The sequence below is a fragment of the Podarcis muralis genome, chromosome 11, assembly GCF_964188315.1.
Source record: "Podarcis muralis chromosome 11, rPodMur119.hap1.1, whole genome shotgun sequence".
NCBI classification, from domain to species: Eukaryota; Metazoa; Chordata; class Lepidosauria; order Squamata; family Lacertidae; genus Podarcis; species Podarcis muralis.
The window spans coordinates 36,996,281-37,012,585 of NC_135665.1; the positions used below are offsets into that span (position 1 = coordinate 36,996,281).

At 42.3% G+C, this 16,305-nt stretch overlaps 1 protein-coding gene across 7 annotated transcripts in view; it reads left to right on the top strand.

The window, feature by feature from the left end:
- Positions 1-16,305, top strand: part of ARHGEF28 (Rho guanine nucleotide exchange factor 28) — a 135,218-nt gene that overhangs the window by 19,385 nt on the left and 99,528 nt on the right. For all 7 annotated transcript variants that reach the window (XM_028748496.2, XM_028748499.2, XM_028748500.2 and 4 more), the window contains exons 3-4: positions 7,858-7,999; positions 10,762-11,055. In XM_028748496.2, the coding sequence (XP_028604329.2) occupies positions 7,858-7,999; positions 10,762-11,055 (436 nt within the window). The remainder of the gene's footprint in view (positions 1-7,857; positions 8,000-10,761; positions 11,056-16,305) is intronic.

A 16,305-nucleotide genomic window follows, 5' to 3' on the forward strand; every position in this document is an offset into this window, starting at 1 on the left:
GTCAAACTTCACTTGGACTTTTCATTTGATCTCTCTGATCTAGTTTACGCAGAGTTCTTTTGTGGTGTGGCAGTTATTACTGCACTATTCCCCCCTTTGCTTTTTATGAAGATCCTAATGAACATGTAGAAATACAAATCTTAAATTGCAGAAAACCAACATGTATTGCAATTCATTTATTAGACTCTTCTTATATGCACCCAGACTAAGTTTTATAACCAGTTTCAAACCCTAAGGTTTCTGTCTGTCCTCAACTACACACATTAGGGAGAAAGGTATCTCAAGTGGTCTTTAGCTCTCCTTATTGTCAGCTTGCAAGGAGGGCAATGAGTAGGCCTGGTCTCTGTTACCCCTCTCTAGTTAGTTCTAGTTACTATAGATTGGCCCACCCTTTTTGGCAAGAGTGTCACATGTCAATACCAAATTATTACTATATTCAACTGTTCACTATGCTTCATAAGATATATAAGAGCTCCGTGTGTAGTGGTAAGAGTGTCAGACTGTCACCTGGGAGGTAAAGGTAAAGGGACCCCTGACCATTAGGTCCAGTCGTGACCGACTCTGGGGTTGCGGCGCTCATCTCACTTTATTGGCCGAGGGAGCCGGTGTACAGCTTCCAGGTCATGTGGCCAGCATGACTAAGCCGCTTCTGGCGAACCAGAGAAGTGCACGGAAATGCCGTTTACCTTCCCACCGGAGCAGTACCTATTTATCTATTTGCAGTTTGATGTGCTTTCGAACTGCTAGGTTGGCAGGAGCTGGGACAGAGCGACGGGAGCTCACCCCGTCGTGGGGATTCGAACCGCCGACCTTCTGATCGGCAAGCCCTAGGCTCTGTGGTTTAACCCACAGCGCCACCCACGTTCCCCATGACCTGGGAGACCAGGGTACAAATATTGAGTCAGACATGAAGCTCACTGGGTGACCTCTTGGGATGTGGGATAGTCATGGTCTCTTGGCTAACCTACCTCACAGGGTTGTTGTGAAGATAAAAAGGAAGCCATATATGCCATCTTGAGCTCCTTCGAAGAAAGGTGGGGTATTGATGTAATAAATAAATAAAATGGGGACATGCAGCTCTCCATATCTGAATGATAAGTGTACTCTTCCCTATGAAAGTTTGTGCTGAACGGGATTAGGTGTTAAGTGTCGTGGCAGTTAAAGCATTGAATGGTTTTGCCTTCTCTTTGTGACTCTCTGGGCTTGGCTTGGTAGTGTTTTCTTCATCACCACCCCATTTAGGTCATGGTTGTTTCAATACCTGCTTAGGTTTGCTGTATCAAATTCCACTCTATTCATACAAGTAGTCATGTGACTTTCCTTAAACAAAACATCAGCAAATGTTCTAATCTTCCCATGTATTGACTCACAATTGTAAATTAGATGCATTTTGGTTTTAATTCTTCTCTTTGTTTTATTCTTTCTTCTCCGTGATATTTACAGGCTGCACGGTTGCTACTCGATTTGGGTTACTAAACTTCCACTCCTTCCTTCTTTTATTTCACGTCTTTGATGGTTCAGGTTTTTCTATTCTTGCTCATAGCAACCGCTGGGCTTATTAAATTGTTCATTGATTAGTCTACATATGTACCGCATGCACACAATCACAACAGTTAATTATTTTTAAAGTATCACTAAAGGCAATAAAAGCAACCAGTTTACAAAAGCAACATGTTTACAAATCAGCTTATGGGCAAAAGGTGTATTTCAGTAACAGCATCATGCTGGCAAAAGGGCTTTGGAGATAGGGTTATCCAGGCACCAGTTAGCACAAAATTCTAGAGCCTGGGAGCAACCACTGAGAAGGCCCTATTCTGGATTCCTGCTATAAGTTGTTAGGACAAATAGAAGAGTCTCCTCCAAAGATCTTAAAACCTGGCCAGGCTCATACGGAAGTATGGTGTCTTTTAGATAGTCTGGTCCTGTTCTGTTTGTATTCTCCATTTTCTCCCAGGAGCTCACGGTAGTGTTTGTAACCACCTTGCATTTGTCAACACAACAACCCTGTGAGGAGGGTTAGGCAATGAGATAGTGACTTGCTCAAGGCTGCTCACATTAATGGTTGCGTGTGTATTTGAAGCTGTCTCCTAAGTCCTAGTTCAACACAAATAATGTCTTACCAAAGCAGCTTAGGTAACTATAGGTAACTCTAAGCTAAAGCCATAGTGTGTGTTTTATTTGCTAATCCTGCATAGCCCTAATTTGAAGGAAATGTCCTTTATTCTATAGCAACAGAGATCCATAGAGAAGACACTGCAGTTCTATAGTAATGTTTGCTAAATTTTGATCTGGCAGAGCACACAGCCCTCGGTTGAGCAAAAGGGGTAGGTATTAGCTTTTAAACGTGTCAGGCAAATATGACAGTATTGAATACTGAAAGATTTTGCCCATCTGCTGTTAAGCCTAAAACTTGGAAGGCCACTTTTGTCCCTGGCTGGTTTTGAAATTCCAGGTAATATGTTTGGCCAAGGCAAACTCTCTGTGTCTTCATCTGGCTAGGCATTACAAACTTTTTATTCTAGATCTGGGAAGACCTTGCGACAGCAATCTCTGTGACTATGTGATTTTTTTCCAAGCAGGAAGATGTCAATAGGCTTCTTAAGACATATCACTTTCAAAGAGTGTTCTCAATTAAACTCAGCCTTTGAAATGACTTTGCCTGGAGCTCAGATTTAATTATAATTTAATTATAACAGAGGTGTGATGTATCAAGATCTGGCTTGGGACTCTGTTATGATCTCAAAAGTAAAGTTGCATCAGGAACCCAGTGTACACAATTCAATTCCAATCCAGTCTTGGTAGCCAAGCTGAATGAAAACCAGGTGGTCACATATTAAGCAGATGCCAGATGAGACAGTTGGAGACTTGGTGAAGATAAGATCAAGACAAAGTGTGAAGCTGGAGAAAGCAGGGAGAAAGGGCAAACACTGATCAGACCAAGCAGAAGCAAGAGGAGGGAGAAAGGGCGCTCTCTGCCTTATTACTTCCTGCTGCTGCTATTTATTTTTTGTTCCTTTTGGAGCTTCAACATCTCATCATAAGCAAAAGAAAGAACCTGGACCATGTGGGGTTTTGCTCTTTGAGATATGTGGTCATGGTGGTGTGCTTTACCAGGGAAAGGGCCTTCTTAGTGGTGGTGCCCCAGTTGTGGAATGCTCTTCATAGGGAAGCTCGTCTGGTGCCTACTTCAGTGTGGTTCAGCCCCAGGCAAAACCCTTTTTGTTTTCTCTGGTCTTTTAATTTGATTTGCTCTGTTTTTCCTTGGCTGGAAGGTTTTTATATAATAATAATAATAATAATAATAATAATAATAATAATAATAATAATTTTATCTATACCCTGCCCTCCCCAGCCAGAGCCGGGCTCAGGGCAGCTAACACCAATAAAATTTCAGTAAAAATATAATAGGGGGGAAAAAACAAAAAGAAGAAAAAAACTCCAATTTATAATACAGGTTAAAATGCAATTTAAAATGCAGCCTCATTTTAAAAGTCAAAACCATAAGGGGAGGGAAACATAAGGGTCAGCCTGACTCCAAACCAAAGGCCAGGTGGAACAGCTCTGTTTTGCAGGCCCTGTGGAAAGATGTCAAGTCCCACAGGGCCCTAGTCTCTTGTGACAGAGTGTTCCACCAAGTCAGGGCCAGTACTGAAAAGGCCCTGGTTGAGACCAGCCTAACTACCTTGTGACTTGGGGCTTCCAAAATGTTGTCATGTGTGGACCTTAAGGTCCTCCGCGGGGCATACCAGGAGAGACGGTCCTGTAGGTACGTGGTGTTCTTATAGATTATTCTGGTTTGGAAATGTGTAAGCCATCCTGGGAATTTGGGTAGGCTGTATACTTACTCAGTTAACAACAACAACAACAACAACAACAACAACAGGGCTGACTATACTGAACCCACTTTTCCTTTCCTTTCCTTTTAAAGTTTGAACTGGTGGGGTTCCCCACAGTTGAATTTGGGTTTGTATACCCAGAGAGATCTAAATGGACCTCTTGAGACACAACAGAATAATAGAATCATAAAATTGTAGAATTGGAAGGGACTCGGAAGATCATATAGTCCAGCGGTTCCCAAATTTATTTGGCCTACTGCCCCCTTTTCTGAAAAAGCTAGCCAAGGTCCCGGGTTCAGTTCCTGGCATTTCCAGTTAAAAGGGTTAGATTAGGTAGCTCTTAATGCCTGAGACCCCCTAAGAGGGGCTGCCAGTCAGAGTGGACAATACTGGGCTAGATTATTGGCCTAGAATAGATAAAATAGTTGTCTCCTGTTCCTGAAAAGCCATTGGGGGTTATTGCCAGGTGAGCCTCCCTGGGTAGAATTTCCTGCAGAAAAGGCACCACAACCAAGAAGGTTCATTACCCACCTGGCTGCCAAGGGCAGAAGGACTGGAAATGGGCAGGTTCCTGTGAGAGAAGGTGCTACTTTGGATGGTTACTTGTAGGAGTCTTTCTTTTGGCCCAGAGAAGTCCTGAGGGGAATACAGAACAACCTCAGGAGGTGCAGGTGGTGTTAAAACAGGTATGGCAAGAACAGGGAGTTGAATATGATTTAGATCAGCCTCTCTCAGCCTGAAGCGTTGGTCTGTAGTTTCTTTCATCCCTGAACAATGACCACAATTGCTGGGGCAGATGGGAGTTGTAGCCCAAAAAATCTGGAGCGCATGAGGTTGGGATGTATCACTGTACATGAAGTAGAATTACAGTACTCTTACGTAAAGTGGCAGGATGTGCTCTGCTCACCTGTAAGCCTCAAAAGCCTTTTCCTGTGTATAAACACAGATATGAAGGAGATGTAGGGAAAAAGCTGATTCCAGGTGCAAGGGTGTGTCAGACTGACACAAATGGAGTTAGGTGTCACCTCCAGGCCAGGAACAAACACACACACATATCACACACATAGATTCTAATTAGGAAAGTCTTTTATTACTACTGTTTGGATGCCAGATGCCAGCATTCATGAGATACTTGTAGGAATTTTGATATAAAATGCTACTTAATTTTTGTCCTGTTGTTTTATAATTTCCTGCACATGTGGGTTTTTTTTGGGGGGGTGTTAATATTTGAAATGATTGTGTGGTGCTTTGGTGTTTATCCTGTGAGCACTTACTAGCAAAAAAAAAGAGAACTGCAGTTGAGTTACATATGCCCGTTAACCATGTACCACTGTGGGATGACATTTGGGAAATGTATTGCCTAAATTTATTAGTGAGGTGCCCAGGGTTGACTATAGGTTTGAGGAAGCGTTGGGCAAAGCGTCCTGTAGTGTTCAGAGTGGCACTACTTGTTTATTTTAAAAACTTACATACTGCTTTTTGTTTATGAATCTCAAAGTGATTCAGAATACTGTATACATATAACCCTTTAAAAAAAATAAATCAGATAGTCATACTCATGATACAGAATTTCAGCAACTGTAGTAGCCAGAACCCAAAAAGAAAACTGTATCAACAGTCAAGAAAGGTGTAAACAGAAAATAGTAACTATGGTTTACCATGGCATGTGATTGTATCCAATGCCTCTGAATTAGCTTTGCTTGTGTTTGACGATGCTGTTACATAGACAAATCTAATCAGCTGCCTGATAGCTCTCTTACCAGAAAGTTGAAAAAAGCTGTTTTTCAAACAAAAATAGTGCCAAAGCTGTAGCCATTTGGCTTGCAAAGAAACAGGAAACTGGTGTGGGAAAGCTAAGTTGCACAAATTGTACGCACGCGTGTGCACACTCACACAGAATATTTTGAATTTCCATGGTGAAAAAGCACTCCTCCACAGATTAACATCCAGGTACGGTGTGCATGAAGAATCACTCTAGTTATGCGTCTCTGAGATATGTGCTAGGAAAGGCTTACATTATTGGTATCCTCTGCACTAGTTTATAGTCATCATTTCCTGAGTTGGGTCTGATTCATTATCCATTAGTGCACTTGCATCCTATTCCCTAATCATACACAGATAGAAAATGAGATTGCATGACCAAGTTTGGATAAAAACTGCAGTTATAACTGAGTGTTGCCTTGGTGTGGCACTTTGCACATGTTTTTGATGACTTTACCCAACGGCCTCAGGCCCAAACTACATATTGCAAGGAATCTGTGGCTGCTGCTCACCTGGATCTCTTCAGTAAACTTTTAAAGGTAGCAAGATGTGACATCTTCACAGGTTTTTTGTTGTTGCTTCAATTTATTTGATATGCTGTTTTCATGGAAGAGGCCTGGAAACCCTGGATGCAGTGACGTGATGTGGTGCATTTTTAACCAGATGTTATCAGGAGACCTGAGGAGTTGGTTTGGACTTCATGGATGTTCAAAACACAATTACGTAGTACAGATACACATCCAACATGATAAGTTCTAATTAATTTGTGGAAATGGATCCTGCCAAGCTTAATATTCTCCCCAAATGGAGGGATCTACCAAGATTATTTATTCCAGCAGCTGGCAGTGCAGCCCAGAATTTGGTATCACCTAGCAGAGGCTAATCTGATTAAGTCTACCCAACTCCTCCCATGTTAAGACTGCTTTAGCATCATGCCAACTTTTGCTCTTTCCCTTCCTCTCCCTTATTTTGCTCAACATTCTCCTTGATAGCTTGTGACTTTTTGGTTGACCCTAGTAGAGATTTCACTATAGATTTGGGGTGTATCACAAGATGGATCTATTTCCTATGCCTCAGGCATGATGCCACAATAGCAATACCAGTGCATTCAGTTCATTGTGTTGCTGTAGCATCTTGTTGGATTGAGATGCAAGCTAGTGTTTTGCCTTAAGTTTCTCATGAAAGCTCTTTTCTGGTTCATTGACCTACAGCACACATGGGCAACCTGCAACCCTCTAGATGTTGCCACTCCAACTCTGCCTTAGCCTGCTTGGCTAATGGTCCGGGATGGTGGGCCTTGTGCCCCAAGAACAATGGAAGAGCCACAAATTCCCCTTCCCTTGCCCAGGAGAACCGTCTTGGGATGGATGTGCTAAAATGTTATTTTTAACAGTGAACGCCTTGTCAACTCTTTACGCAGTTTGTTTTCCTGACCAAGCTGCTTCAGTCACTTCAGGACAATTCTGTCTGAGGTTTATTAAAAGTAACTGTAGCAACCAGGAACTCTTTGTGAAGCAAGCAGTTCTTTCCTTAAGCCTTAAGGAAACACAGTTCCATCTGAATTTCCTCCCTAAAATATACCAGATGTTTTGCTGTTGTATTCTGACTTCTTTTTTTAAATAAACCTTTTTACTGTGCTTTATTGTTGTTGCATGAAGGGCTTGTCTTGACTTGTTAATTTCAGTTGCTTAGAAGATGTGTGGGTTGATCTCTGTTAGAACTAGCATAAATTTAGAAGTGTTAATATAAAAGCAGCGAACGCAAGTTTTATCAACAAAATGTTTAGGATTTAATCAAATCATTTGGAATAAATCTAATATGTTTTATATATAAATGTATATGCTGAAGGTATTGTACTAGGTGAGCCAACATATTGCTTTTACTTGTTTATATGTGTTTAAATTTTTTTTTAAAAAAACCCCTCTGATTTGAACTACAGTGGTAGGAATTGGTTTGAACTGAATTAAAAATTGTTTACCTATGAGGGGGCATAATCTATCTGAAATCCCATTGATTTCAATAGGAAAGATTTATGCAAGTGTTTTGAGTTTTCCGATTATATCAGTGGAAGTTCAAAGTAGATTATTGCCGCCTCACACATGTTACCTTTTCTTTGAACTGATAGGTTATTTATTTATGTATTTACTTAAATATTTATAGACCGCACTTTTCATAAGAATAATTTTCATGATGTAGGTTTGAAAGAAAGGCAGACCTATACTCTATGATACAGCTCAACAAAGTTGCATTCATTTTCTAGGGGCAGAGCACTATATATGGAACATTTGACAAAAATCTCCCGGAGGATGCTGAATTCTACTTTGTTTACAGTGGCTCAGTCCAGAGACATGTGGTTTTAGCCAAGCACGTTACTGATAAGTCCCTCGAATCCATTGTCCCAGGTGAGTCTTGCAGTTACGCTACACATTCTGACTGTCTTCTCGGTGTTTTTGTTCTTGCAAGGGATAGCCAGTGAATTCTGATGTTTTAATGTTTATCGTGGCAGAAGCCTTAAGGCAGTGAGGGAGCTGCCACAAAAAGAGGTGCTGTGGCTTCTCCTCACATAGCAAAGTCACTGTGGCAAACTCCACTTCACTCAGTTAATGCATGGCAAACAGGCAAATCTGGTTACTGTTGTTATTAATAATACTGATAATAAATACTGCTTCTAGTATATGATTAATTACTATGAATACTGATCTTATCATTCCCTCCAAGGGAATGTGTGGCTCATCTCTGTATCCTCACAACAACTCAGAGGTAGGCTTTGTATGTGATACATGTTGCTTAGGATATAATAGCTCTGCAGAACTGCCACAAATAATGTTTTTGGCTTCAGTTGTCCTCTCTTGTACTCCTGGCTGAAGCAATCATAGGAAAGGCTCCTCTGCCCTCACTTGCCTCATGCAATGGTGGTGAGCTGAGAAGCAGGCAGAGTTCTGATCTGGATGGCTAGACAGCCTCCTATTGCCTGGAGCAGGTTGGCTTGCTCTTCAGCAATTGCTGCTGCTGAGCAATGAAGAGGAAGGTGCTTTTGTTTTTATGTGAAGCATCCTCATCGCTACTGCAAATTTTTGTGTGCTCTGCATGCTTCTTGGTTACACACTCACACCCAGTGCTTTTTTTCTTTTTAAAAAATGTTTAGGGATACTCTCATTTTCCTATTCATATTGAAATACTGCCCCTCAATGAGGCCAAACTTAGATTCACAAAATGTTTAGGGGTATGCGTACCCCTGTATCCCCCCCAGAAAAGAAAGCACTGCTCACACCCGTAGCAAGACATATTTCTATAGCCTGCTTTAATCTATGAAATCAAAATACCTGACAGAATTCTCTTAATCATGGCTTAGTACGCGTTGATTTCAAAGGTGGGGGGGAACTGTGCCAAGGCAACTGAAGTTTCTTTTTACAGGTAGGTAGCCGTGTTGGTCTGCCGTAGTTGAAACAAAATTAAAAAAACACACATTCCTTCCAGTAGCACCTTAGAGACCAACTAAGTTTGTTATTGGTATGAGCTTTCGTGTGCATGTATCTGAAAAAGTGTGCATGCACACGAAAGCTCATACCAATAACAAACTTAGTTGGTCTCTAAGGCTCCCTCGACCAATAAAGCGAGATGAGCGCCGCAACCCCAGAGACGGTCACGACTGGACCTAATGGTCAGGGGTCCTTTACCTTTAAGGTGCTACTGGAAGGAATTTTTGTTTTGCTTTGTTTTGAAGTTTCTTGCTCTTTACTTAGTTTGCATCATGCAAACTGTCATGTGAGTAGCATGCATTTTGCAAACTCAGTTAATGGGTTTACAAATCTTATAAAATCTATGCTGCTTCTGCTAATCTTTGGGAGAAAAGAAAGCATTGAGGCATTGAGGACCCAATTCCTGAAACCACTGAAAAATCTGTTCCGCTTGCTCTCTCCACTGCCTCTCATTGCCCTAAGCATTGGCTTCATACTCTAAAGCATATTGTTATAGTCTTAAAGGATAGAAACTTGATTTATTCATTTCTTGTGTTTTTTAAAAAAATGAAAAGATGGGACTTTGTGCTGAGTACAAAGTTTTGTGCTTGCTCAGTATGAAAACAAAATTATAGAATGAATGAGCAAGGAGCCCTTCATGAACCTTGCAGCAGTGAGCCCTCTGTATCTGGGTCCCAGTAAAAAAATCCAGAAAACTTCCCTTTTCCAGCTAGCTAGAAATGTTAGAAACTGGGTGGGGAGGAGAGACAAAAACCTTATGAACAAAAGAAAAATAAATAAAAATACTGACTTCACTTTTAAGCACTGTTCGAGAACAACAAAGAGTCTCTGTTCTCATTGAAGGCTAAGACAAAAAAACAAACAAAACAAAACTGGATATGGGGGAAGCCACTTCCACAGATGGGACATTATAATTTCTTGTTCCACCTCTGACTGGAGAATGGACTAACCCAGGGATGTCCTTCTGGGTGTTGTGGATCCCAATTCCCATCAGCCCCAGCCAGCAAGGCCAAAGATGAGGGGAGTTGTATTCCAGCACTAGTTGGTGGGCTACAAGTCTCCTGTCCCTGGGTTAATGCTTTCCTGTATGATGTTCTGCCCTGGGACCTCGTTTTCAAGGATTCAGCGACTTCTGCAGCTGTCTGGTTATAGACCCAGGAAAGGGAGGATGTTAAGGAATTGTGGCTTGCAGGAGAGATCCCTGTCACACTAGTAAAAGCTTGCCATTTGGGGAGACTCTGGAACCTTTGTCACCTCAGTTGTAGCTGCCTTGTGTGACTTGAGCAGTCCACCACCCCCACACACATTGGCCTTCTGGTCCATGAAGAGGTTGTAAGTGGGCCCTCTCTACCACCCATTATTCTCTCTCTTGGCTTGGAGGGAAATGAGAACAATGAGGTCCTTGGGGATCTAGGTCCCTGAGTGGTGGTGGTGGTGGTTTGTATGGCCGAGGTCATGTCCTAAATATGGGAAGAGCCTCCTTTTCAGGAAGGACATCAGACTTGCTGGCCCTGCTTTCAACCAGAGGATGGGTCAAAACTTTCTTGCCTGTTCTCCTGCTTAGAACTTAATGATAAGTCTAACTTTCCATTATTTAAGACAGTGTGTAGGAATGAATCTGTTTGTCTATCTCCTGAAACCATTGAGTGTTTAATGGCTAATATTTCTTGTACTTTTTTTTCCAGCTCATGGAGAACAGGAAAATGTTTCTGTCTCTGCGGTCATGTACACAAAAGAAGGCGTACTTGTGACTCTGGGCTTTGCATCTGTCACTTTCAAACGGGACACAGCTTATGAGTTAGCATGTTTTCTGATGAGCCAAGCTGATTGCCTTACTCCTTCCAGTCACCAGACACTTCTCAGCAGGTTTGGTTTAATGGAGGAGGATTTTCAGGCCCTGGATCATGATGTCATGCTAGCTATGGCTCATGGAGATTTTCCACCTGCTTGGAGCACTGTTGGGAATAGTTCTGGAGAGGGTAAGTGGTTCTCGTCTCTTTCTCCTACTTGGTGCCTGTTTCTCTATAATACGTGTCATAGCTCAGGGGTTCAGCACATGCTTTGTGTGAGTAGGTCCCATGCTCAATCTCTGGCATAGCCAGAGGGTTGAGTTTCCTGGTGATTCCCTCTGGGATCCCTGGAGAGCTGCTGCCAGTGTTGATAATACTGAGCTAAATAGGTCCATGGTCTGGCTTGATATAAGGCAGCTTCCTGAGTTTCTTATGTCAGAGTCATACTTTTTCGTATGGCTACATCTTCAAACAATAAGAGCTTCAGGGACAGCCACTTCAGGGTTTTGTTTTGTTGTAAGGTCAGATAGTTGGAGATGCTAATTTGCAGTTCCAATCAGCCCTAGCAAGCATGGACCATGGCCAGGGAGGATAAGAGTTGTAGTCCAGCAGCATCTGGAGGGTCACCACACCTGCCCTGAGCTGCCAGCTACTTACTAAACACAGTTTTCTGCTTTGCTGGTTGCATTCTGTAACGCCCAATTTGTTATTTCTCTAATCCCCCCCCCCCAAAGCTGGTCATGTGGGATGTGTCATAGCCCATGTACACAGCCTACATTTAGAGTAACGCTCTCCCCTCTGACTTGTTAAGGGTGTTGGGAATTGTAGCTCAGTGAAAGGTAAACTACATCACTCAGGTTTCTTGGGTGAAGAGGATGTGCTTTAAATGTGTGGGGTGTGTGCATCATAGCAGCTAATCAGAAATGTTCATCAAAGAAACATCTTTATCTTCAGCTAACACTGGAGAGGTTGGCTGATCATAGCGGCGGGGTAGCTGTTTCCGTGTGTTTGGACAAATGACATAATTCCTCTCCCATACCAGTATTGCTGAAGTGTGAATCAACATTTAGAAATGAAATTGAAGACTATAAACTGACTGTCTTTTATGTTTCTGCTACTATGTGAACATTATCATTCAGATAAGGAAATTTAGTTGTGTATTACAAAGCCTTTATAATTACTACTGTAATTTAGTCTCTCTCCTTTTTAAAAAAGCAACAACCACCCTTTGTTTCCTTAGTGGATTTTATTCAGTTTATGAATAATGCTTGTCAACAACTGATGAAAACTTTGAGCTTCCAAACAGAATGAAGATGTTGGTAATAAAATGTCTCCACCTTGATTCCAAGCAGCTGAAGTGTTTTTATTCAAAAATTGTGATTACACAAACAAAAGGAGACCTTTATTGTCTTTGAAATAGCCAAGGGAATGTTGTAGTACAGGAATTTTGGCTAGCTAGCAGCTTATTTACTACAACACTACCCCCAAAGATCTTCCACACCGGTTGTTTTAACCTTATTGGTTATGATTCACATTGAATCATGTTACAACAAAGGCATGGAATATAATTAAAGGCTTATACTTATGTAAATAAGTTTGGGGTTATTTTTTGTTTGCTTTAGAGGAAGTAGAATTTAAAACATTTGAAGTGTGTTTGTTTCTTTTTTTGAGTTACGCTTCTAACAGGCAACATCTAACAGAACATGGGTGGAATCAAAGTGAGATTAATCTATGAAACTGGGTTTCTGAAGTTTCCAGCTCTCTATGCTGCCCCAAAAGTCGCTTTCAGATTTGAGGACTATCTGGAGTGACACCTGATGCAGTTTGAGTAGCTGTGGATGGAAAAAGAGAAGCACAAGTTTTTGTGAGTTTGTGACAGCACTCGGGTGCTCACAGGAGTCTTTGGATCCTGTGCCTTTTGTAATAAACATGAGGTCAAGTTTGTCTGGTTCCAGGTTCAATGGGATGTTTCTCCCTAGGTAGACCACTCAATTCTGTTGAAATTGCTATATGGAGCATAGTTACACAAGTTTCACTAAACCCTTATTGGGTGTGATGTGACTAGTTACAAATGACACAGTCCCCCCCCCCAACCCCCTGCCTTGCCATGGCATGTTGCAACACTCACTTTTAAATTGGTTTTTAAATCATTTGGAAGTGGTGTGTTCCTTGTGCTGTATAATATTGTGGTGAGAGATGAAACTGACAAGGCTCCCAAGGAAAGCCTGGGTAAGCCCTTTGTCAATTTTGCTCCAGCAGAGGCTATCTGGCAGAAGTCTTAAGGCAAAATCTAGGTGGTGATATGAGTCAAGCCCTTTCCTTGCAGTGGCATGCCACCACAGGAGTGCTCTTGGCATCTGCCAGACACCATCAGTGCCAAATCTGCTCTTCCTAGTCCCCAGCCTGTAAAATGTGTCCTTATTCGTGAAACCTTTTATCTTGCCATTCTCTCTCCCCCTCTCAATTTTCTGAATACTGTACCAGTTGCTGGAAGCCACAGGAGGGGAGAGAGTGCTATTGTGCTCAGGTTTTGCTTACAGGCTTCCTACAGGCATCAGGCTGGCCACTGTGAGAATAGGATGCTGGATTAGTTGGGCCACTGGTCTGATCCTGCAGGCTCTGCTTATGTCCTTATGGAGGCGGTCGGCTCTTTCTGTTGCACAAATCTAGTACAAGGGACAGGCAGAGATCTCCTGCATAACCACATGCAGCAAAACTGCCCTGTTCCTAATCTAGGCCCATGGCTGGATTATAGGCCCTGAAGTATCTGTATTTGTGGGGATTTGTGGGCCTGTCAAGTGGGGAAAGAGAAAAGTGATTGGTGGGGCGTGCTTTGACTCCTTGTGTGCGGGAAAGCCCTTAAGGTTTTCAATGGAAGCTCTGTAAAACTAGACTGGCATGTTTTTCATGAAAAGCAGTGTTGGTGGAGTTTCCCCCCCTGTGTGAGTGGGAGTGTTCAAAGATTAGGTCAACTAACAAGCCCGCAAGCCTACGGGGGAAAAAACCCAAACCCCTCCAGGCCTGTCTTTCTGGCCCTTGAGCCTCCCCCAGGCCACATGCCTCACCAACATCCTCAAGTGCTTTTGCCTGGCTAGGGTATTTTGTGGCCTGTGATAATGCCTCTTTCGTACCATGGTGATGCCCGATCGGTATGTGAAAGTATGTGTGTTGTTGTTTAGTTGTTTAGTTGTGTCCGATTCTTCGTGACCCCATGGTCACACACCAGGCACTCCTGTCTTCCACTTCCTCCCACAGTTTGGTCAAACTCATGCTGGTAGCTTCGAGAACACTGTCCAACCATCTCGTCCTCTGTTGTCCCCTTCTCCTTGTGCCCTCCATCTTTCCCAACATCAGGGTCTTTTCCAGGGAGTCTTCTCTTCTCATGAGGTGGCCAAAGTATTGGAGCCTCATCTTCATGATGTGTTCTTCCAGTGAGCACTCAGGGCTGATTTCCTGAAGAATGGATAGGCTTGATCTTCTTGCAGTCCATGGGACTCTCAAGAGTCTCCTCCAACACCAGAATTCAAAAGCATCAATTCTTTGGCGATCAGCCTTCTTTATGGTCCAGCTCTCACTTCCATACATCACTAGTGGGAAAACCATAGCTTTAACTATACGGACATTTGTCAGCAAGGTGTTGTCTCTGCTTTTTAAGATGCTGTCTAGGTTTGTCAAAGTATGTGTAGCAACCTCTGAAAAAGTAAGTGTCCCTTGTGTTCCTTCACTCAATTTTGTCTCTTGATCCATGCATCATTGGCATCTATTCTCCTTCCCCCCCAAAGGTTGACCCACTATTGGGCTCAAAATGGTTCCTCACTCCTGGGGCACTTATTGAAGTCCATAATATTTTTTGAAGCTTACTGAACCAAGAGGCTCTGCCTCCTTCTGCATATGCTGTGCCTCTGTCATGGAAAGTCATTTGAAGCCAATATTTTTATGTACAGTGGCATGGTAGACTACAATGAACTCTGGGTGTGTGTTTGTCTTCGTTTCAGGCACCACGCCAGCAAAATAGCAACTAGTTCCCTTGCAAGGAGAGCATGGGGTCCCTTTTACCCTCTGAGTCCTGCTCAGGGCCAGGCAATCCTGTCATGGAGACAGTGAGGATACTGCTTGGTTTTATTTTGGTCATGGGACATTGAATAGGATTAAAATGGGACACCTATTGATGGCCAGGCCAGGAAAGTTATGGTGTCATGGTTGGATGGACCTAGCGAGTAGGACACACCCTTGCCCTTCTATGAAATGCACACCCATTGTTTTGTTAAACAATGTAAAGGAGCAGTAATAATACAACCACGACTTTTGTTCCTGCTGAGTTCTCCATCCAAAGTACAAAGGGCACCGGTTCCTAGTCTGTTTCCAGGCCCAATTTAAAGTATTAGCTATAACCTTTGAAATCCTCACTGCTTATAGGAAGAGGCCATTTGTTATTCATTGTAAGGAATGTTTGCCGCAGAGAGTAGATGCAAATGGAAGGTGAGCGTACTAGATTGTGTGATTTCTTTTCCTCAGTTATGAATATTGCATGGAATCACAGAGTTGTAGACTTGGAAGGGACCCAAGATGACTCATCTAGACCAACACTTGCAATGTAGAAATCTTTTGCTCAATATGGGGCTTGAATCCATGGCTCTGAGTCCCAGACTCTGCTGATGGAGCTATCTTAGTATGATAAGGGTAAAAATTAAATAAAAGTGTTAAAAGGTATTAGAATGCTGGGTTTTTTAAAAATAAAAATAATAGAAAACACTGCTTAATTTTTCCTCATGTTTAGAAAATGCCTTATTCATTTCAGAAGTCGATAAATGTAGCGAACTATTTCTGCTTTAAGAAAATTGGCTGTCTGAACTTGTTGTCATTGGAGTCCCATGGAGAGACTGTGGTCACACGGTGGTATCTGTGGTTGTGGTGGAGGAGGCAAAACCGCTGGGGCTGGGCAGGGCAACCTTTAGTCCTCCAGATGTTGCTGCAGCTCTTATCAGCCCATGGTGGGATGTGTAGTTCAGCAACATCTGGAGGGCCAAAGGTTCCCCACATCTGTTCTTGTAGCATATAAGTGTTCTTCATTAGGCCCCACACTCCTAAGCACAACTAATCTTACTTAATAGTCATACTTCAGTAACTTTGCTGCAAAGTAGTTATTGCGGACCGTAGCAATGTCAGCTGGCTCTACATTAAGATTATTTGGGTGGCTGCAACTGCTTGCTAATCAAGTAGATAAGCATTTGCTGTTTCCTCTATCCTAGGATGTTGATTCATGCTTGATAGGAATTTATAATATTTCAAAATTAGATTTTTGCTGAGTTTTAATGCATGCTAAAATTAATTATAGACTCTAACTAAAAATGTAAGTAGGAAATGCTGCCTCTTATTTAATTTTCTGCCAGAAATTCGATTGACTTCCTGTTTTTCACTAATGCAGCATAATGATTTCAT